Below are 24,029 nucleotides of genomic sequence, written 5' to 3' on the forward strand. Positions count from 1 at the left end.
GTACCGAAATATGACTATATTCTAAAACATTAGAGCGAGAGGTTTAAAAGAATACTATTTTATGTAACAAAAATACTTTATGCAGTCATCAAATGTTTGAAATAAATATAAAGGATAATAAGGCTTCAAAATTATATAAATAGATTATCTACAACGTTTAAGGAGTGTCCAGGATCATGGTTTGAAAATACAATAAAAACTCAATTTTGACCTACGACGAGCATGTGGGCCGTTAATATCCAAGGCTTATTTTTTTTTTCTTTTATGTGCCTCTTTCTCGCATAGGTACTCATTATCACTTCTTAAAGTCATGTAGGGTGAAGCACCCAATTATTGGCACTTTAAGGGAACTGAGCAGTTCAAGTTCGCACAGTATTCTATCAATTATCTTTCTAAGTTCCTATGTTTCTGATTTAAATAATATGTTTACTTAACTTTTATTTGAATACTTCCAATAACACTTTTGTATTGTGCATATGCACACAATTGTGATATTTCCTGAGTTTGGCCCTTACTCCAATTATTGGCATACTTTTTCCTATTATTGACACAACCTTTTCCAATTATTGGCACAGTTAATAGAGATCCAAAAAAGTGTATTTATCATGCAAATTAAACACGTTTTACACTAGTATTCATACATTTATTATTAGGTAACATTATTTTTAAAAAACCTCAAAAGAAATATAGATTATATTTAAATAAATTCAGGAACTAATTGAGATCAAAAATTCTCAAAAAATATTTAGGTGTCTAAAATAAATTACGTAAGTTCTTATGATGTTAACCGTTTAAATATTTAATCATCATCATTTAAAATGGCTTCAAGTTCTTTCACCGTGTATGATTTCTTACGACTGCTTAAAATTTTATCAAAAGGATCTCTAATCCCATCATTTTTCTTGTCTTCATCAACTATGGGATTCGAGACTTGTTGGTTAACTATTGGCACCAGAGGCTTGTTCAATCTTATATCGGCCAGTACTTTGATTCTTTTCGTTTCGGGTATCATATTCTCTTTTTTTACATTAGGTTCTCTTTCCACTTGACATTCTCTTTTAGTTGTATTTTGCACAGGTTCGAACTGCACTTTCTTACTCTGTTTATTTATTAACGTTGCTGCTGTTTTTTTTGTAAGGTTTTTCTTTTCTCCTTGTTTAGTTTTCACTTCTTTTTGTTTTTGGATTCTCTCCTCTTTTCTTTTCTTGACTTGTTCTTCTTTAAGACTTTTTTCTCTCCGTTTCTGGGTTTCCTTGCTTTGCCATTCGTCTGAAGTTAAGACAAAGGAAAGTCTTTCACTTTGTTTAACGCCTTTTCTTTGAGGTGTTTTCGGTTTTACTAAAACGTCACTTAATTTTACAGGGGTTAAATATTCTTTCTGTTGACTAATAATATCCATAATCTCGCATTCTTTAACTACATGTTCTTTGCACGTTGCTATTAAACCACTTTCTGGAATCTCCATTTCGTTTTTATCTAAAGTAACTAAGTCACTTTCAAGCAAAGTTTTGTGTTCTTTTTTTTCAAATTTGTTTTTTCCCATTTCTTCAATAGATTTCTGCACAGTAACTAAATCAAACCGTGAGTTATCAAGGATATCCATAAATAAAATTGGCATCTCTTCTATAGTGATTTCTTCTGTAAGGTTGTCCTCATGTAATATTTCTGATTCTTGGTGCTTTTCATCATGTTGGAAATAGTTCAAAAGCTTTTTCAGGATTTTGTCACTGTCTATTAGAAAGTCTTCGGTAAGAGTTTGTAAGGCATTCAATTTTTTCTCTCCCACTATGTTATAAAACGTATCTTTTGATAGAGACTTTTCTTTGAAATTGTCATTGTTCTTCTCTTCGGTATTTGAATTTTCAACAGTTTTCTGACGTGCTAGGCATTTGTTAAAATTGATTGCATCACAATTCCATGGACATAAACCGGTGGTTCTAAAACCATTTATAACAGTAGAAGGCTTAATGCCGTTTACGACAGCTTCCTTGAGCACAGGAACAAAATCTGTTTTTGTGAGTGCAGCTAAGGGGTTTTCACGCCTCCACTTCAATACACTTTCTTTCCAAGCTTGCTTAAGTGGCCTGAATGCTGAAACATCGGCTAGCTGCAACAATCTTGTTGCGTTTGGATATAAAGCTACCAGAACTATGTCCAAGCTTTTACACAGTTCACTCACTTCCAGAGAGAGGTGCGTTTTGTGTCCGTCAACAAAAAGTAAAACGGGGAGTTGTCTTTTTGTTTTCAATAGATAAGGGTGTAAAACGTTTTTTATATAATCATAAAATACCTCTGCCTTCATCCATCCCGAATCGCTCAAACCAATACCCCAGTCTCCTGGCACATTTAATGTTATATCCTTAGGCAACCTTTTATTCGGAAATATGATCATTGGAGGCGTGGTATCTCCATTGGCAGAAAACGTGAATAGAACTGTTAGAGCAGATTTGGCAGATGCATGGTCTACTTCATAAACATCCTTCTCACCTCTCATTGCAATAACCTTTCCACTTTTTGGGCATAGCTGAAAGTTTGACTCGTCACCGTTGAACACGCGACTTGGATCCGAGAGAATGGTAAAGTAACTGTTGTCTTTTAAGTAGGTTTCAATTCCAATGAACCAGTTTCTTATATCTTGCTCTGACACTGCCGCACTTGATGCTGTGACTGCCTCAGGTGCACGTATACTTAATCCGGGATGACGATACAAAAAGAGTTGGTACCATTTATTACCAGGTATTCCATCTTTGAATGGATTCTTTCTATTTGCTTTCTTTATGAAATGTGCAACACTCAATTGAACATCTAGTTTTCTTCTAGGGAATCCTTTGCGGCAACAGTCTTTAATCCATTTCACCAAAGTCTCTTCCTCGTTTTTGGTTAATACTGTACTTGGTCCTGGAAGGTCTTGATGATCTACTTTCCGTAACCTGAACTGAATAGTTCCTCTCGGTACATGAAAGGTTTTTGCGGCCAGTTTTTTACTCATACCGCACTTTACAGCCTCAAGTGCTTTTACCAAGTTATCATGGTTGTATATTTTTCTTTTTATTATTGTGTTGTCGAGAGTCTTCTTCTTCTCTTTCCTCTTTTTCACATTAACTGGATCCATTTTGAATACTTCAGTCTGAAAATAAAGACACAAGCTATAATTTAACCCTATTATTGGCACAAGCCAAAACCAATTATTAGCATGGGGCTAACATTTGGAAAAAACGAGTGTAACATATTTTTATCAATGGAATTACTTAGAGCCTTAATGATATAGGCTATAGAAATTAAAATCTGTTAAAAATAATACTTTATCAAAATAACCAATTATTAGCACATGTGCCAATAATAGGAAAACTACTCAATCACGATACCAAATGTTGGCACCCTTTAAACATAGACAACGAACAATTAACCTTAAATTAAATTTTAAATTCAATTGCCTGGCTCTATCCCGCAATCATTTAAATCGTCAGTTTATTGATAAACACTTAGATGTAGACAAAATAGCAAGGCTATTGAAACATTTTCTTACCGTGGCAGAAAGAAAATGGCGGAAAAAATCACAAAACACAACGGAGCACTTTTGACGCACTATTTTCTCGCTATTTTGTTAATCCTGGTGTGATGAATGTTGCTTGTCGTAAACAATATTAATTGCTAAACACATTTTTTATACTTGGCAAACTTAACTATGCTTACATATCTTATATTTTTACGTTAACTTGAAGGGTGCTGATAATTGGTGGAGTGCCAACAATTGGGTGCGTCACCCTAAAATCAGTTAGATCTCAGTCTTGGGTAACTGCTACTAACATATTCCCAGTCATAAAAAATAATCATGTCGGTGTCACCACTTAGATATTAGTAGTAGATTAGATATTAGATCTTTAGTTGTTCGGTGTGTGTAGATCCAACATCACTATTAATTGTATGTAGAAGGTTGCGTCATGAGTGAGATAGTGTTCGGGGCACAATAGAAATAAGACATAGTGATGTATTTTCTTAGGTTTATATTGTGGCTCTACATTTTAGATTGTACACGGTATTAAAGGATGGTTACACATTGATTTTGAAGTTTGTTAATTAGAGATTTACGTTATGATTTTATTGGAGTGAATATTCACGGAGTCGCGCGTGAATATTTGACTGTACAGATCAAGGCCGAATATTCGACTGATTTGTTAGCTGTCATTTCCGCTTAGTATTATTATCTATGTTATACAAATGAAAATAGACAATAAGACTTCGGTTGTAGAGTTGGGTAAACCTCTACATTTACATCTATACATAGGGTCTAGTGATACACCCGATTAATACCGGGTGTGGTTTGGTAAGGCGGTTTACTATAATGGCCCTGAATAGGAAAGTGTGCTACAAGTTTGTCGCCAACATTCTATGAAAATAACAAGATAAATTGATTGATGTTACTATTCTATTTGAACATACATAAATTTATTGAAAACACCTCAGATATATACCTACTATAAAAAAAATCACAGTTGAAAAAAATACGACGCCCGATAGGATTTGAACCCGTATATCTACTGGTATCGCGCCAATATGCTTTAACCAATTAGGCTACGAGTCTCCTACTTGATTACGATAATTTTAACTAGTAGATCATGGATGTCATACTTATCAAATTGCACCATTTTTGATTATCGGTTTTTGTATTTTTAAATAAAGTAATCATTAATTGTAAATTATGTATATTCAATATAATATAGAATATTACATTCTTTGAAATGGTTTATTTTATTTGAGTATTTTTTGCGACCAAAATTACTGTAATCAACTTCATCGATGATAATGAATAAATACATATAAATTACACATATTATAACGTTAAAGAGGTCACTTTATTCCGATTCAATCATCGGTTTTGTCAAAATATGAAGCTAATAAGATGTAGTATGTACTTACTATAAGGCCTTTGAAAGGAAATACATCTTGCTAACATAGCGTGTAAAGTTAGAGCTAAAGGTGGAGTAGTCATGGGTATCGATTCTATTACTTGAGAGGAAAACTGCCTCTCGAGATTCCACAAAGCATGTTTGGGTGGTTCCATGTTCCATTTATCTTAAAGTTGTGTAGTAACTCTCGCCGTGAAGGATTCAAAGTTGCATGCCTTCGCCAGCGGCAGGGTAATTTCCAGCATGACGGGTTGACGAGGAATGTCATAAGTGGGTACTTCCAAACAAACAATTTTAAGGGCATTTCGAAACTTTAAAACGAATTTACAACGCGTACCTACATTCCAAACGGACTAATGTCTACATCTTACAAGGTGAAGATAGCTTAGCAGTTTTTTAGTATACGATATAGATATTTAGTATTTAAGTTATACTTCTTTTGGCGCGTTTGTTTAATACACTGTATTTCAACTAAGAAAAATTAACAGTAACAATTAACCATTTATAAAGTATCAGATTGATTAAATAGTATGTAAGATTCTTGCAACAAATTGTCTCTATAATGCAATGGATACTTTTATATGTCTGCCACTGTGTTTGGATCGAGAAAATAAATTTCGTATAGCAACTGTTTTTTTTTACAAAAAAATCGGTGTGTACTTATGTACGCGCGTTAAAAGTTTTACCTCCTTGGCGTGACAAAACTTGTGATAAACTCATTGATATACTACTGGATGAATCATAATATGCTTCTTAAAATGACGCCCGATTTTCAGCGACTCGGCCAGTGTTAACACTTACTGTTTTAATATCAGCGGACTTAACTCGATATAAGCTCACTTAATATTTGTCTCGAAAACGACCTGGCAATAATTATGAATAAGCCCGATCTAGCTTGCATCTTACTCTAACTAATAGTCAGCGCATGACGATTTGCTCTGTCCGCTCAGATATGCATTTTTGGTAGCTTGCAAGCTTTGGGTTGCAGCACCCTTAGGGTCACTATTCTATGAAGGCAAATTTAGTTTTACAGCCTGGGCAATACGGGTGAAATTCGGGAATCCATGTTAACGGTCTTAACGCATTATACCTACAAGGAAATATTATAAGACGATATTCGTAATATCTTCTTTTTTCTTTTGTGGTACATTTTTAAAATGACACTTGTATGGGAACTCCTCATCTAGTAGTATATCAATGGATAAACTAGATTCTTCGACTAGCTCTTAATTATCTTGTTAAATTACACACTCAAGAAAAAGGACCGCTTATTGGAACGCCGTTGGTTTATTTCTATACACTTTAACTTACATTACTAAATTATATAATTATTTATCGTTGTTTTTATTTTTGCCACTATGACGTTTAATAGTTTGCTTACGTAAAGAATTGCAAATGGCCGACAATAATAAACTCGCTTCCTAGCAACGGAACAATTCATTAACTATAATATTATACTGTATAATCGTCACGATTGGAGTATCATACTGTGCCGTAAAGGCAGTGCGTTTGGCTGATAACCGAACAATCTTGGTTCAAATCCAATCGAGTGCGATTGTTTTCGTGTTGAAAAATAAATTATGTGTTACATGTCACACGCGAAAAACACACTCTGATCTGATTTTTCAAACGCGCCTAAAGAAGTATAACTTCAAAATGTATGTGTAATATTGCATCCGCCCCTGACTCTAACTTAAAACTCTCTGTAGACCGCCTCATACAACAAACAACATTCGAGGGTGGATATCGAAAAATAACATAAGAAAATTCAGTTTAATTTCAAGCATAGAAAGTTAGTCGTCGGTTGTGTTGGTACCTAATTGTACAGATTGTTCCGAAGCCTTTGTTATATTTGAATAATATATCGATCAGTTTCACGGGCCATTGAGCGGTTCGTGTTTGTAAATAAGCACCCGCGACTGACTCGCTACGCAAAACTCGAATCGAAATATCGTGCGCAAAATTATAAATCAATTTTCTTTCGTTTTATTTACTACTGAATATGTGCTACTACTAAACCAAAAATATTGTACATTTTGACGTAAGTGCGTTGTTAGCGTTAATTCAAAGACTTTTATTTCACGATATTTTATTTTTTTTAGATTTATTAATAATCATGCCCTTGCTTTTTCGTACAAGGTGGTTGTTAGTAATTTTGAACAATCACAAACACCCAGGCTTTGATAAAAACAAAAAATAAATATTATGTCCTGACCGGGAATCTAACCCAGAACTCTCGAGTGAAAGGCAAGCGCCTTACGCACTGCACCACGTTAGCCGCCTATTTAACGATATTATTACCTTATAGAAACTAAGAATGTTAATATGATTAACAATTTAAAAAATATTTACATGGACTTAATTGAAATACCTAAATTAACTCATTCGTTGCTGACTAGATAATGATTTTTTAATTACCACCTTTAAAATGCACGTTTATTACATCGATCGGCCGCCAGGTCATTACGCGCCAGCTGCGTCTTCAGCGTCCAACGTATTAAATAAATCGAATTGAATTTTTATAATATACAATTGAAGACTTTGGCATAAAAACAACAAATGACCACTTTTTTCATTTTCATTTTATTGTATTTCTTTATTCCCTGTATACAGTTACATGCAGCTTTACTGTTAAAATATGCATATTTTCTAAAAATCACAATAATTCTTCACTTTTATCATCAGACGGCGTTAGTATACATTCCATACTTGTTAGTATACATTCCATACTTGTTAGTGTCTAAATTTTCAAATTTTCTTTGATTCGTTCAATCATTGCTTATCTATAAAGTTCGTGTACGATTATTTTCATATTATATCATGGATATTACTAGCATACAGACATCTGAAACACCTCGAATGAAAAAATTTAACAAAACTAAGCAAACGATAATACAAATCGACACCCACATATTTTCCATCAGAGGGCACATATTTTTACCAAATGAAAAAGGCCAAAAAATTGCTTAAAAACAGCGAATGTCACATTCTTTTTTTTTTTCAAATATCTTTGTAACTAAAATTAATTTAATAATATTTTTACATCCATATAGTAAATGTGCTGTCTTGAAAAATATGAGTTGGTGACGTTTTGATGTTTTTATGCCAAGGTCTTCAATTGTAAAGACTACATAACTTCCTATCACGCTCTGTAAATAAGATTTTATTCTTAATAATGATCGTTATTACAATTCCATGACATATTATTCGTAATATGTCTTTATTTTTATTATTACTTTTACTGTTTGAAGGAGAAGAATGTCAATTCATAACAAAATAAAATATAACATAATATGGTTCCAACGAAAATAAATGGATATTGAAATTTTATTCAACATATATTGTCTATGGGCTATCCTCGAATGTTGTAAATGGAATAAAATGGCTTTATATCAATGGTGGCCAAACCGTGGCGCATTGGATGATTACAAGTGACGCTTTGCATCGCGCCTACTTATTCTTTTGAAGTAGGCGCCATAACTGAATCCATCTTCATATTTTCAACACCTTAGTGCTGTCAAGCAAAACAAGGTCGCGAATAACTGATTCAAATTTGAAGAATTCTCTGCTGCTCTCAGTAACAAAGTATTTAACACCAAACATTGAAAGACTAGCGAAATCCAAACTCTCAGTGCTCCATCCCGCTCAGAGCTCTCTCTCTCTCTCCCACCACAACCAACAACTGTGGTCCATCGTGATCTTCACCAAAATAGACTCTCCGGCAGCTGTAGCACCATCAACAGGGTCCACGACAGCGATCACCCTCTCGTCCAAGAGATCATTTCTGACTATTGTAGATTGGTGCTCCAATAAACGTGTGTTTTTTTTTAACTGGTATAAATCAATTAATTTAATTGCGTGATTGAGTAAGTTATTAATTTTCCTCCCCTAAGCGAAGCAGATTCTACCCCTATCCCTATTTTCCAACCTCAACCGTGAACGTAAGAAGGTAGAAAAGGTGCTTGAGTTATATGGCGCATCTAAACTCGTCTGTGAAAAAAATTGTCGCATGGTATGCAAAAGGTTGGCCACCCCTGTTTTATATTTTAATACAGAACAGTTATATTTTTTGATTATGTTTAGTGTATAAATAGGTATAGGATACTAATTATGAAAACGGCTCTCGACAATATGCCTGAGACACATTCTGAAGTTGTTACAGTTGTACTTATTGTTTGGCGTGGACCGGATAATCTGTAGAGACTGGTGCTTTTATGTAGCCTCCAGGTAAGATAAGGCAGAGAAAGAGCTTCTATGCACTGGAGTGACCAAGTGAAGGAGCTGAATAGGGGCAGTATTCACTCTACCTTGACAGAAGCGAGAAGTGTAGAAAGTCTTGGTCCCTCGCATGGTAATCACGATCTTCAGTCGAAGAAAAGGTTATGAAAAAAATGGTTCTAATTTTTTTTAGATGCCACTTTTACTCGTTAACTTTACTCATAATCACCTCAATAATTATTAATGTGTAAACAACATAGCTCGAAAGAAAAATAGTTGCTGGGAAAATCTAGTTATACCCCTTTCATAGACAGCATCTGAAAGGTAGACTCTAAGTCTGATGAATTTATTTAGAACTACATGGCAATGCAACTCACATAACTGGAGTGGAATCTCTTGGAGATATCTTTATTCAGCAATGGGTTCATAATCCAGGCTAATATGATGAAATAAACAAAGAAAAGGCTATACTCCGACAGTCTGACAGAGCACTATGCGAGAGACTTGGTGAAGCGCGTATCTTGTAATTTTTATGAAGGAAATTTGCTTAAAACCATCAGCCCGATCAACAAATTGCAGATATTCATTTTAACCGAATGGGACTTAATAGGAATATCAATGCAGTAATACTTCATGTGTTTAGAAAAAAATCTTAACATTTATTTGAAATATGACAGTTATTAGAAAACTTTTAAGTTACTTGCTATCCGTTTAATAATTATTCTCAATGATTTCATTACTTCCAATTATTTATTATCATTTTCTTAAACTAAGTACGTACTCACCGTTATTATTATCAAATATAAAATTTGGATTCTCCAATGCTAATTATTGATACATAATTATTTTCAAATAATTGTCTAAACTCAAATAAATGCTGCATTCTTTTAAAACTCATAAAATATTATTAATATTAATACTATCGACTGAAGGTACTTGATGGAATTTGAATTTAAATTCTAATGGATTCAAGCTCTGCACTATTCCATTTAAGTCGTTTTTTGCGACCCGGGTTTCGCCTTTTGGCATCTTCAGGCGCCGAGAGGCGAAACCCGGGTCGCAAAAAACGAATTAAATGGAATAGTAGGTACAGAGCTTGAATCATAAAATATGTTTAAAACGGCAATTTAATTTCTGCTTTGACAATTATTTGTTGATCAATTAATGAGGTTGAACAATTAATATTCTATTAGGTTTGAAAAAATTTTTACCAATCGAAAATCGGGTTGATGTTGTTGGCCAATTTTCTTTCGTACAAAAGTTTTTAAACGTATTAAATGAAATCGCTGGAGCCCGACAGGGCGAAGTAAGTAGTACACAAACAATATTATATTACTAAATCGACGATCAAAATAAAACAAATTTAATTAATTAAATTTCGTATATTATATACGTAGGTACTATTTTCTTATGAATGACAATAAGTTTTGGAAAGTTCAAAGCGGTTAAATTCGGTTACTTTAACTTCTGCGCAGAGTATATATAGACTCACTTTATACCTGTTTGGTGATCAGAACGAAAATGTTAAATTGAAATTCTACCGGTAGTGGTTTTCAAGGAATATATTTTGCATAATATTTTACAGACCTAATATGCATAAAGATATTTAACGTAAACACGGTTAAAGTAATTTTAGGTAAAAGGGTCACGAAGCATGCCCATACTTTATCACTACGTCTTTTTAGCATTTACAAGTTTGATTGAATTTCCTGGGTCTGTACATACATAATATTACTTTATGACATATTGAGTGCAAAAGTTGGTCTTTCACTTAGGCGTAGATTACTTTTCCAACATTTTTCATCTTGTTTCTAATTAATCATAGCTGGTTTATTTTCTAACAAGATTTTTTTTTTATTTCGTAGGATACTACTATAATGGTTTTGTAGCAATATTTTTTTCCATATTCGATTATTCTAGAATTTTATTTTATTCTTCCGAAACCTTTTTGTCATATTGAGTTAGGACTTGTTACCCGATCTAAATGTCCATGTAGTGGAGAAATACAGGATGTAAGCCCATTGCCCACTGAAGAAGAAAGCTGATACATTATATGACTGGTCCTACTTTTCGCCCCTCCGGTTGTCTATGGATTGCCTGTCATTGTCTATAGGGTGGTCATACTGACGCGTCTTCTTATTCTTTCAGATTGTTTTAACGTATCTTGGAGACCTTGGAGTTCATCTGATTTAGTGGTTATGTGTTATTAATAATTGAAAATGACGATCAAAGTAAGCCTTGACACAGGGAATGGTTTGATTAGGATAGATGAGTTAAATGATAAATAATACACTAGCATAATGTAATGCATCGATCAATCCTACATATTTTTTGGAAATCGATATTACCACCGGTTTTTGTGTGCAGGACTAGTCTGACTTTGACAGCTGATGAAAAACAGGAATACATAATATTTATAAATAACACTGATAGTTAATATATTTGATTTGAGAATTTTTCATAATTCAATTTGAAACGAGAAAAGGCGAATCAATATGTCAAGCAATCTGGGATCGGAATTTGATAACTGAAAAGTGGACCACTCGTTGCTTGTGCAAAAAGTTATGCTCAGGCTTTATTAATCTAAAGATGGCGGTGTGCAAACCACATCCTCTGGGAATGTCTTGAAATAAATGTACGGAAAGGAAAGAGAACCTCAAGTTGGTCAAATCACCTGTATTGCACATCGGGTAGTCCGGCCTGTTCGCCACAAAGGCCAAATAGCATTATTGCCAATGACATTATTAATGGACAACGCACTCAATACCAAAGACTTGCCTTCTATATCGGAGTGTTCTCCATCACATTGCTAGCAAGTAAATGCGCGCATAGCGACATTCGCACGTTTATAGTTAGACGTCACGCAATTTCCATTATGCGATATCACGCATCGGGAATTTATAGCAATATGACCTTTATTGTAATGGCGTTAGAACAGTGTTTCTAGTGTCAATGTTCATTTGAGCGAACCCTTTCGAACCGAACCATTCGGCAGACCCGACAAAAAGCATCGGGAATTTATAGCAATATCACCTTTATTGTAATGGCGTTAGAACAGATTATGCCATTCGGCAGACCCGACAAAAAAGTGAGTGTCATTTTTATTTCCAGATGCATCGTCCATTTGAATGTCATTGATTATTGCGGGCATTAATATCTCTACACATAGAATGTTCGTCAGTTTTGAATTAGCTTTGTTTTGTATTATTATGTATAATTTTTATTTTTGTTAGTTGAAGCACCTAGTTTCAAAAGCCCCTAAAACGGTTTTTGAAAATTTTTGAGTTAGATATGCATTTAGATGGATATTTTTGTGACCTATATGGTGGCCAAAGATTGAACTTTAAAAAACATCAGAAACCGTCAATAGGTATGATCAAAAATTAGGGTAAATTTCAAAACCCGCTAAAATGGTTGGGTGTGTTTTTCAAATGCCCTTAAAATGGAAAGCCAAAATAGTACTATTTAGAATGTAACGAATTAAAAAATAAATACATAAAGTTCACAGATTTAATAGATGTGATTTTTTTTCATTTTTCTCATAACTACCTAAATTCGTTTTTCTCATTTTTCTCAGAACTACCTAAAGTCGTTTTAGGGGCTTTTGAAACTAGGCGCTTCAGTTATCCGTGCTTTTTCCTCAAAGCATACTTTTAAGTACGTGGCGACGTTATTTTGGATAATTGGAGATATTTCCAAGCATAATCAACAGGCAATGATTTGCATCAAAATCCGAATTAAAAATTAAAAAAAACTAACATTACCTATCACTAGTATTGCTATAGGGTTTAGGAGTAAAATCTATACTAATGTATTCCTCCTGATCAGTTTTCAAATCGAAATATTTTGTCGATCTTGTTTTTGAGATAATTTTCATAAGTACCATGAATAAATCATCACTGCATCGTAAATAATTTCAATGCATAGTTTATGCAAGTATAAACGATTTGCTGTGGATGTATCGAAATATATGTTGCGATCGTGGAGAAACTATACTTTCGACTACGGGACGCCGCTACGAAATCAACCCTATCAGACGTTATTAAAATGTCACTATGTAAATAATACGTTTTATTTCTGTGTTGGAGGTCCGTTAAACGTTTCTCCTAGTTTCAGTAGTCTGCAGGTGTAAAAAGGTGGAAAAATGCTGCTCTATACCATTATTAACCGCGATCCGGGCGCGAATTGTTACTTTTGTATAACCACTTACCTCCCTTCTACAAGCAGGATGTTCGACCATCGTATACACCCAAGGCCATCTATAATTAGGCTGCGACACTCGACGATGAGTGCCGATGTGATAACTTGTCAATAATTAATTATTTAATATTTTCAATTGGCTATTTCATTCATATTAATGAAACAATCATCATTTTCTACCTAACCATAATGCATTCGAAGCACAGTCATTAACTAGCACTACAATCGAAATCCATTGTTTCTATGTGAATATAATGGCCTTGTTATATTATATACTACCTGTATTATCTGTGTTTAATTTATCCACACAAATTTAAGTATATATCAGATTCAGTTTCATTGGTTTTACACAGATATTTTAAAGTTATACTTGAGTGTTCTTAGAACTTTTAGATACCTAGTTAATTACTTTAGTTTTATTAGTTCCTTGAAAACTTTTACTGTATGAAATATTCTGTACTGTTTTAATTAAATTTGTATATTTTATGTAAAACAAAATACACAAACTGAAAATTATCTTCTTATCAAAGTAAAAACAAATTAAAATTTATGTTAACGCTATATACAGATATATTTTTCTTCAAATCTTTTGAACGAGTATATGATGACATTATTTAATATATATATATATATATATATGGAAGAGCAGGGTCTTTATTAGACGTACGACGTTCATGTTCAACTGATTAACAGCCGTATTCATACAGTCTCGAACCGTAGGTACTCAACGCAGTTGGTGGATTATCGCCGAATAAGAAAACTATAAAAAATGCTACGTCACGAAGATGCGTACAGGAATGCGCACCAAACTTAAAATGGCGGCGATCTGTCAGTGTTACTTTAATATACGTCTAAAATGAGTTCATCACAAGCGTTTAGTAGGTTTAGTTCGTCTTGATTGAAGTTAACTGCTTGTCGTCGTTGGGCTATAGATGGATTCATGACGGTAAAAATGCTAAAATTGTAAAAATGTATACAAATATCGAGGATCGATGGAAATGTCAATATTGTCAATTAACCCGCGAAGCTGTATTGCCATATTTACTGGGTATACTTTGTCCTTTTGTGCATTAAAAAGTATAAAATAAATATGATATTATAACAAATTAACAAATTATTTAAATTTCATGATCATTATTCATTTATAATTATTAAATTTATATGGTACCGTTTCACATTTTTACACCTATTCACAATTTCAAAATTTTAAATTAATTATCGGGGAATCAAAATTTTTAAGTTCTTAACATTAGTCACGGTATGACGCGTATTACGTCAGCGAAGTGACGTCACTATTCAACAGATTCTATTTAGGTTTATGCATGCAAATTTGCATTAAATAGCTTGAATGCAGTTTGCTGTTATATCCATACGCCAGTAAAACTACTACATGAGTCAGAGCCTACCCATTAATCAGTCATGCACCATCTTCTACGCGAACTCGACATGATTGACTCATGACTCATTGCTAAAAAGCTACGTTTCCATAGTCAGAGACTGTCTATAAAACCAGCTTTTATGCGAATGTAACATACAACAGAAGTCATAAGTAACTCTTGATGTATGAGACGTCATGAATGATGAAGAGTAAAAAACAGATTTTCGTGATAAAATACTATTGCACTATGTTTTCAACTGACTCAGATGAACTAACCAATCAGAATGAATCATTACTTTAAATTGAAAGAAAGTCTCAGAATCACTAGTGAGTGACTCGATTCTTATGACTAGTCTATATCACAAATACAATTTTACTATGTATGTCATTCAAACGTCTAATATTAAATTTGTCTTATTTTATTCCTAATATTTAATATTATTACTAGTTATGTACTGTGACCAGAATTAAATACCTTCTTTCATAGACGATTCGAAATTATATTCTAGCATTAAGAATGAGACTAATTATTTCAAAATAAATAGTTGATTGATAAAAATGTGTGGATTATGTTGATTTGATGGAACCATGGGCACTAATCGTATATTATTGGTGAGCAGAGGATTTTTACCATACTCTATTACACATATTTATCAAACGTCGTTAGTCATAAATATAGACTTCAATGGATTATGAATCGTGATGTATTGAGACGTATGTAAAAAAATCGGTGTGTGTACTTACTTACTTTATTTTAAAAGTACCAACTGCCACTATGACTTTTAATAGTTTGTTTACGTAAGTAATTGCAAATGGCCGACAATAATAAATTCGCTGCCTAGCAACGGAACAATTTTAAACTATAATATAATACTGTATAATCTTCACAATTGCAGTATCATTCTGCGGCGTAATGGTTGTGCGTTCGGCAAATAACCGAACAATCATTGGTTCGAATCCAATCAAGTGTTTTTTTTTTGTGTGAAAAAAATTATTATGTGTTACATGTCACACGCCAAAAATACACTCTGATCTGATTTCCCAAACGCGCCTAAAGAAGTATAACTTCAAAAATGAGAAACCTTCCCTACTTTTCATTCTCATATGTTAACAGCTTTACGTGCAAGTAAGTTTCTAAGGTTTATCATAAAGGCGAGCTAAGCCATTTAAGGATGCAAATTATCTTTACACACTCTAAGTATCTTTTGCACTCAGTGCACTTTCATATGCATCCATAACTTTGGGTTTATATGAAACCGGTTATAAATTAGTTTTAAAACGTGTGCATAAGAAAATTTATAATTAATGTTTATCCTATCTGCCTGGTGGATATCAGATCTTTCTTCAATTTCAACCGTTTCTTCACCTCAGTCCATGTCAGTTAAATGCACTATTTGACTCACTGTACAATATATATATATGTTACGCCAAATGTGCGAAATTGACTATTACATGAAATGGGCTAAATTTTGGCTAATTCATGTAATAGTCAAGCCTGTTGCCTTATTCATGAATAAGGTAAATTTTCTGCCGAGTACATGAAGTCGCCAGGGCATGGAATTCTTAAACTGTCAACATGACAGCAGAAAAAGTAAATTTAATACGGATGATTTTATTAGTTATAATTGGACATAATATAATATTATTAGGTTAGGTTGGGTTAGGTTAGGTTAGGTTAGGTTTTGAAATTCTAAATTATTCAACTGAATGTCCATTTTGAGGTTAGCTAACAAGTGTCAACAAACTATCAAAAACGTACAATCGACCATTGCATGTACGATACCCAAGCACGAATCAAATCGCGAAAATACCTTTTAATAAAATTCATCCGTTATCATATTAAATGTAAATAGTAAATGGATATGAACGTCATTTTAGTTATTGATTGGTATATTTTTATATTATAATCAAACATATTATATGCATTATATAATAGGTGTCACTATATATCCACCTACAGATGCCCTGCATCGTATATTTATCACTAATACTCGTGCTTTCATAGGCTGTAATAATGCGTACGTAAATGTATCAGTTTTATTGTATATAATATCATGACGTCTTTTGGAAAATTCTACCATTCAGCTTTTAAGAAAAAAATTAAAAATTAGATACTTGCATTTTTAATACTACATAATTATTTTAAAACATTTTTTTATGTTCAGTATTTAATCAAATTTTGAAAACTAACCAAAACCATTTTTTAAATTCTACAATATCTGTATGTACCCTTTCATCAGTAGTAAAATCAAAATATTATTAATATCTTCCTGTCCATGTCCTGTTTATATGACTGATAAAAGTTCATATTATGCACTATTTTGTGACCTTTCTGGCAAACAAAACTTAGAGCATAATAATTATTGCGAATCTTGCGTCAAATGAATCGCAAAAAAAAAATAACTTACGGATAATTTAATCATTAGCCTTGGTGAACCTTTCTTCAGTTTCATTTTCAAAAGGTTGTGTTAAATTTTCATAGAAGGCTATATTCAAGATCTTCAGTTATTTACCTATTTTACGAGTGCTTAAACACTCATATTTAAATTAAATTATCTTTGTTATTGATGTAAGTGCATATTATATAAGTAATTGAAAATTTAATTAAGAACACTGATAAGATCTCCGACAACATAGCCCTTGTATTATATTATCTAAAAGGCTTAGCAACTTAGGAGCTAATAGGTGAAAATTAATTAGTACTTCAATATTACACCACGTTATACATTACATTACCTTTTAAGTTCGTGACGTGCCCATTATTATATTAGTACGTTACCTTATTATGTAAGTTTACTTGCATTGTTCATAAAATGTAATATTTTATATACGATAAAATTATAAATGTCATCCGTTGAGTTTTCCATCCATTGGAAAATGAAAAATATAATAAAATCTAAATATTCTACATTTTTCAGCTCTCATTAGAGCAATGTTTTTGAAGTTATACTTCTTTTGGCGCGTTTGGGAAATCAGATCAGAGTGTATTTTTGGCGTGTGACATGCAACACATAATTTATTTTTTTCACACGAAAAAAAAAACGCACTCGATTGGATTCGAACCGCCGATTGTTCGGTTATCCGCCGACGCACTACCTTTACGCCACAGTATGATACTGCAATCGTGACGATTATACAGTATAATATTATAGTTTAGAATTGTTCCGTTGCCTAGGCAGCAAATTTATTATTCCTTACGTAAACAAACTATTAAACGTCAGAATGACAGTTGATACTTTAAAAATAAAAACAACGAGAAACCATTATATAATTTAGTAATATAAGTTATAATGTATAGAAATTAACCAACGGCGTTCAAATAAGCGGTCCTTTTTCTTGAGTGTGTAATTTAACAAGATAATTAAGAGATGCGATATGAGACTACCATATTTTATACAATGCAATAGACAGACTGAGGTCACGTAACATAAAGTCCATACCGAAAAATATCACCATTCCTTGACAAACAAACCGACATTAATTTACGTGAAGACAGATGGCGCACTATAGCTATATTTTTTTAAATCCTTTGTAGATTGTTGTGTAATCTGTATAACACATTTATACATACAGACAGATGATGTTGGTAAATTAAATTATTTTTCTAGAATATAAAATAATAAAGTGATTATATAAATACACGTCAATATTTATTTAAAAAAAAAATTTAAAGTACCTAGCCTTTAAATAATCGCGGCATGGAGTCTTTGCCACTGATAAATACATTGGTATTGGTTAAATTTTTAATAATGTCAAATATAACTTTTAAGTTCAAATAAATTATATGTATTTGAAACCGAGAGATAGAACAAAAATTAATACGTCCACGTGATTTTATGTGTCGGTAATATTATTTTTTTAAATTAAATTATCAAGTATAATACACATTAAAATAATAATTCAAAAAAAACCTGACACCGTCTAGGAATCAAAGTTGGTATTGCTACATAATACTTTAATGTATATTCACTAAACTATCACTATAATAATGCATAGATTTTAGAAAAAAGTTTATACCCATATGCACAGAACATTTTTTTCTAGAATTTTTTTCTAATGCAAATAATATTATATTCAGAGGGTTGTTGCCAATGATGTTGTTGCACTTAAATTATTTATGTTTAATTATTGTAAGTTTGATATTTGGAAATATATACATTAATTTTACGATTATATTCCAAACAATTAGTGTTTCTACCAAATATATATATATATATATATATATAAGTACACTATTTATAAGATAGGTACCTACTATCAATCTATTTATAAGATAAGCTTTTTCTCTAATAACATTGAAACACATTTACCGAACAAATGAAGCATGATTAAGTTGGCGAACTTTACAGATAATAAGTTAGCATTTCTGATTTCCTAACTCAAACAATGGCTATCACTTTTTGAAATTCACATATTAATTAAATTATAATGCGAAAGTGTGTATTATTAGCTGTTCATTACATTATGATCTTGATGGATTATTTTTACTTATTTTGAGCGAATTGTCAAATACATCTTATAATATTAATACTATCGACCGAAGGTACTTGATGGAATTTGAATTTACATTCTAATGGATTTAATTTTTATACTATATTCCATTTGAGTCGTTTTTTGCGACCCGGGTTTCACCTTTCGGTATCTTCAGGCACTGTCTACACTCACCAAAAGGCAAATTAAGTTATGACGATTTATTATACGCTAATCGAGTGAATTATTATTGATAAGGTAGGGTTTTTTTACAAACACTTCAACTATTCATAATTTGTTTGTTATATTTTTTTATTGTGATCCTTGACTTATTAGGTAGGTGATAATTTTTTTACCTACTTTATTGTATTGATTTGTTGTTTGTAAAAAACCCATACCTTATCAATAATAATACACCCGATAAGCGTATAATAAATCGTCAAAACATAATTTGCCTTTTGATGAGTGTACATCTTGCCTGAAGATGCTGAAAGACGAAACACGGGTCGCAAAAACGACTCAAGTAGAATAGTACAAAACTTATATCCATTATAATTTAAATATATCTTATATTAGAAATGTAATTCGAAATCACGCGTAGATAACTTAATAAATTAATAGACTCATGTCTTTTTTTGCTTCACATTAAATTTGTATCATTGGTTTAGACCGACATTATCTGTTTACAAAATAATTTTACTTTATGAAAAGTAATCGGCATCTTCAATTATTTTTTAAAGGATACGATTTGAATATTTTTTTTTTATCACAGAGAACTTTAAATATATTAGGATATTTATTTATAAGTAATACTTCTAGAAAAGAAGTCTTCTAAGTTGAAGTAATTGTAAAAAATAAAACTTTGACTTCGAAGTTTGCCTTGAGCGAGCGGAGTACGTATGCTTATTTCTGACAGCTTACTTTTAAATTACGAAGCCATTATATAACAATTTTTCTCCCAAAGCTACGTTTTAGCTTTAGACCGCTACATTTCTTTTGTGAAGATTTTTGTTATTATACTCTAGTTTACTTTCACTATCAACTTAATAAATAAAAATAAAATAAAAAATAAGCCACTGTTTCCAAATGACATTTTTACCTTTTTTCTATAATATCAATTTATTAATTATTGTTCCACATCTAAACTAATTATATTATATTATCAAAGATAAAATTTTATAATTTTGAAAACACTCAGAAAAAATATGTTATAACCAATAGGTTACACCCCACAGGAATCTAACCTGCATCTCTCGGGTATCACGCCCACGCACATAGTTCATTATGCTAAAGGAGTCGTACTTAATTACGAAAAATTTTACTTTCAGTTAGTATTAACAAGGCCAATAGTTAAAATTTGACGCAATTAAGTATCACTCCTTTAACATAGTGGACTAAGTGTGTGGGCGCGATACCCGAGAGTTGCATGTTAGATTCCTGCGGGATGTCTTACTTTTTTCAAAAAATAAATTCTATCGGTTATAATATTTTCTCAGAAGTGTTTTCAAAATTAATTATATATGTACAATAATTAGAATGTTATATTCTTAAATCTTCTGAATTATTCGTTGAATAAAAAAATAGTTAATTAACAAAATTATATATTTTTGCATTTTCAAGGTTATAGATAATGTATAGTTTATTTTTATGTAGCAGTACCAAACTGTAATTTTGTTACATACCAACATTATTTGTGTTTCCAAAACGCGGATCGTAAAAATCGTATATTTCAATTGTTAAAATACAACAACGGGCACGCAGCGCCAGCTGTTGATTTAATCTGCAATAAAAATAATAAACTTCACATTTCTAATGTTTACTTATTATTGCGGAAAATCTCTTCGGAATATTTCACATACAACATTAATATTTCCCTAAATGAAAATTTATAGTCGAAAACGTGCGGACCGATTTTTTGTTTGAGAATGTATTTTGTTGGTTAAGCAGAATTGTAATGCAAATATAATTTTGGTGACTGCTTGTACATACACAGTCAAACAATATCAATAATAATTATGCTTGGTTTATATACAAGAAACATTATCTTTCTATGGCCATCATTATTATCAGTATTGCGAATACCCAAAACAGGTATAGCTATTATTCTGCCTTAAATCACGCTACATGTATTTGAAAAATAAATCTCAACTTACACGATAAAAAAAATCTAAACATAGACTGACATGGAAAAAGCTACTAATGAGATGGCAGAGTTGTTACATTTTATTTTATGATTCTGTCTTTAAATAAAATTGCGTAGGTGGATGCATGAATTTATTTTTCTAATCTCATTGTTAGGGATTGCAATACCGAATGAAAATGTCAATACCGGTTTTTCGGTATTTTTTATTGAATACCGGTATTTCTTAAACACAAAAAAACAGAAGTAGGTTCTTTTCAATAAATATAGCTATTAAAATCTTTTTAAAATATTATTTTATAGAAAAAACCTACATACCTAAATTTATTATATTGACATTTAAAAATATGTATTGAGCATAATAATAATTGTAGAACTAGTATGTATTGATAATTTTAACTAATTCTCTCAAATTTTCATCACGTGTAAATAAGTCCGGCTGCAGGAAATACTTCTGAAATTCAACGCTTGTACAGTCATCAATAATTATAGAATAATTGAACATTTTTGTCACGCTTGTTTTCTATTCCGAAATAATATTACGCGATTCATCGCGACAATTACTAATATAAATATATTTGATGAAATTTGTTTTAATATTTTTTCACCTCTGTTGGATTCATTCAATATATTTGCATTTTAGCAGCATATATTTTATAATTCATTTTCAAAAACGTAAACGAGTGTGCTTTCTTAATACCGAAAATTCCGGTATTTTAGATTTTTAAAACCGGTGTTTCGGTATTGATAAATACTGTAATACCGGTTTTGAAATACCGGTATTGCAATCCTTACGCATAGTTCATTAATTTTTTTTTCGATTGAAGTTTGTGCAGTGATCAATGTCTCGTGTGTGTGCACAAGTTCACATCATACAGGTAATAACGTTTGTAAGTACACGTGCATGGATTTACTAACACCGATAGTGTGTAAAGTAAACTATTGCGATAATAACTGTTTACATGCAAAATTGCTGATTGTTTTGCCAATCTCATTATGCAAGCGCAAGCAAAACGTATTGTTGTCATATAGGGCTATTTTACAGGCTGTGAAAATTTGTAAACGTCAAAATGGTCTTCGTATTGTAGATTTCCGGCAAGTGCGTCACTATTGTTCTACTGCACATGCGCATACGTCATGAAAGTTGCAACAATCGCGTGAAAATTTAATCGTGATCCATGCATGCAGTCTTACAAGATGCACGATAATACACGTTAACATTTTGCATATTATCATTATTTGTTATCCCAGTACATCCATGCAAAACGGGCTATAACACTAACAGGGTACAACAGTCAACCCGTTACAGCTGTGCCTACGCAAAAACTTATGTACGCGCGTTAGAAGTTGTACTACTTTGGCGTAACAAAACAAAATAATTTGTTACCTGAGTTTATCAATATTACAGTGGATTAGGTTGCTGAAAACATACGCAATTCATCTGTGTCTCATATAGCACATGATAATTGTAATTTAATTATTGTATTAGACCAAAATTCAACATTGCCATACAGCGGTTATAATCGATTCAGAAGTGCCCATGATGAATTAATAAAAAATCAAATTTTAATATATTTTTTTAATCATTTACCAACTCAACATTCACAAAATTTATTTATTTATTGATATATAATTTTACTCATAAATAATACTTACATAAATATAGCCTCAAATCTTGATACACAATCTTTACAATGAAAAATAAATATACACTCCAATAAAAATAAAGTTTTATGAAGAATGGTTTTGAATGAATTTTATGTATAAAGAATATAAATTAACAGTGTGTAGAATGTTAGTGTCCAGAAATTTGTTTATGAACATATATTTTTATTATGACACAATATTGGTTATGTTTACAACACGTGCTGTTTACTTGGTTGTATTGAACGGCTAACTAAATGACACTGTGCGCATTCGCATGTACCCTTGAGACCGAAATGAATATATACATAATAATAAATTATGTGTTGCATCGGCGCGCGCAACTTCCGTCACACGCCAAAACAAGTATAACTTTAAAAACTGCTTTCTCTTCTACCACATTCTACCATTGTTATTCTTCAACATAAATAAACGTATTACAGTTAATTGATAACACTGCGGCATTACAAATTAAGTAACACTTGTCTTTAACCATGACAAAGAAATACCTACTCAATCATAGTGAAAATTATATTTTTTCGTTTTATTTGGAGCACTCATTGTCAGCGTATTATCCTACTGTGCAAAGTGCCTACAGCACGGCGGTGAGGAGAGCAATGCCTCAGTAATACGGAGATTCACATTTTCTCTTTTTCATAGTCCTGCGACATAATATGAGTGCTGCAATACTAATTAAGTTTTACGAAGAGGTCGCGCGAACTTATTTATGGTTAATTTTGAAAACGAATTTCACGTAAGCTGGTTAAGAAAATAAAAATATAAATGAATAATTCTAACGCTTGAAAATCTCACTAAAATCATAATGTTATTTATACGACACATTTCCTATATTATGGACTATTTTGCGATCAATTAAAATCCATTCCGCGGTTGACGCGTACAACAACCAAAAGCTTAATCCAGCAAGAAAGATGATTCTTCTAGTTCTCTACTACATTATTAGAAATTATTTTAAGTTATATCATTATAAAATTACTTATCATCAATGTGACCGTCATCGGATTGCTGTAGCCCAGATCACAATTATAAAATTATTTCACGTAGAATCAGC

The 24,029-nt window shown here is 32.0% G+C and overlaps 1 protein-coding gene across 1 annotated transcript; it reads right to left on the minus strand.

The window, feature by feature from the left end:
- Window positions 1-799: 799 nt before the first annotated feature.
- On the minus strand, window positions 800-3,617 carry LOC147079373 (uncharacterized). The gene is made up of 2 exons (XM_085959667.1): window positions 3,527-3,617; window positions 800-3,127 (listed from the first exon to the last, which is right to left on the minus strand). Exon 2 carries the CDS (start codon window positions 3,110-3,112, stop codon window positions 800-802), a length of 2,313 nt encoding a protein of 770 aa, XP_085815793.1. The 5' UTR covers window positions 3,113-3,127; window positions 3,527-3,617.
- Between the last annotated feature and the right edge of the window lie 20,412 nt (window positions 3,618-24,029).

This window comes from Rhyacophila brunnea, unplaced genomic scaffold (assembly GCF_057557595.1).
Source record: "Rhyacophila brunnea isolate RB1 unplaced genomic scaffold, BYU_Rbru_1.0 scaffold_1, whole genome shotgun sequence".
Lineage (NCBI taxonomy): Eukaryota > Metazoa > Arthropoda > Insecta > Trichoptera > Rhyacophilidae > Rhyacophila > Rhyacophila brunnea.

Excerpts from the sequence above, each read along its gene's own strand:
- LOC147079373 (XM_085959667.1), bottom strand. The coding sequence starts at position 3,112 with ATGGATCCAGTTAATGTGAAAAAGAGGAAAGAGAAGAAGAAGACTCTC.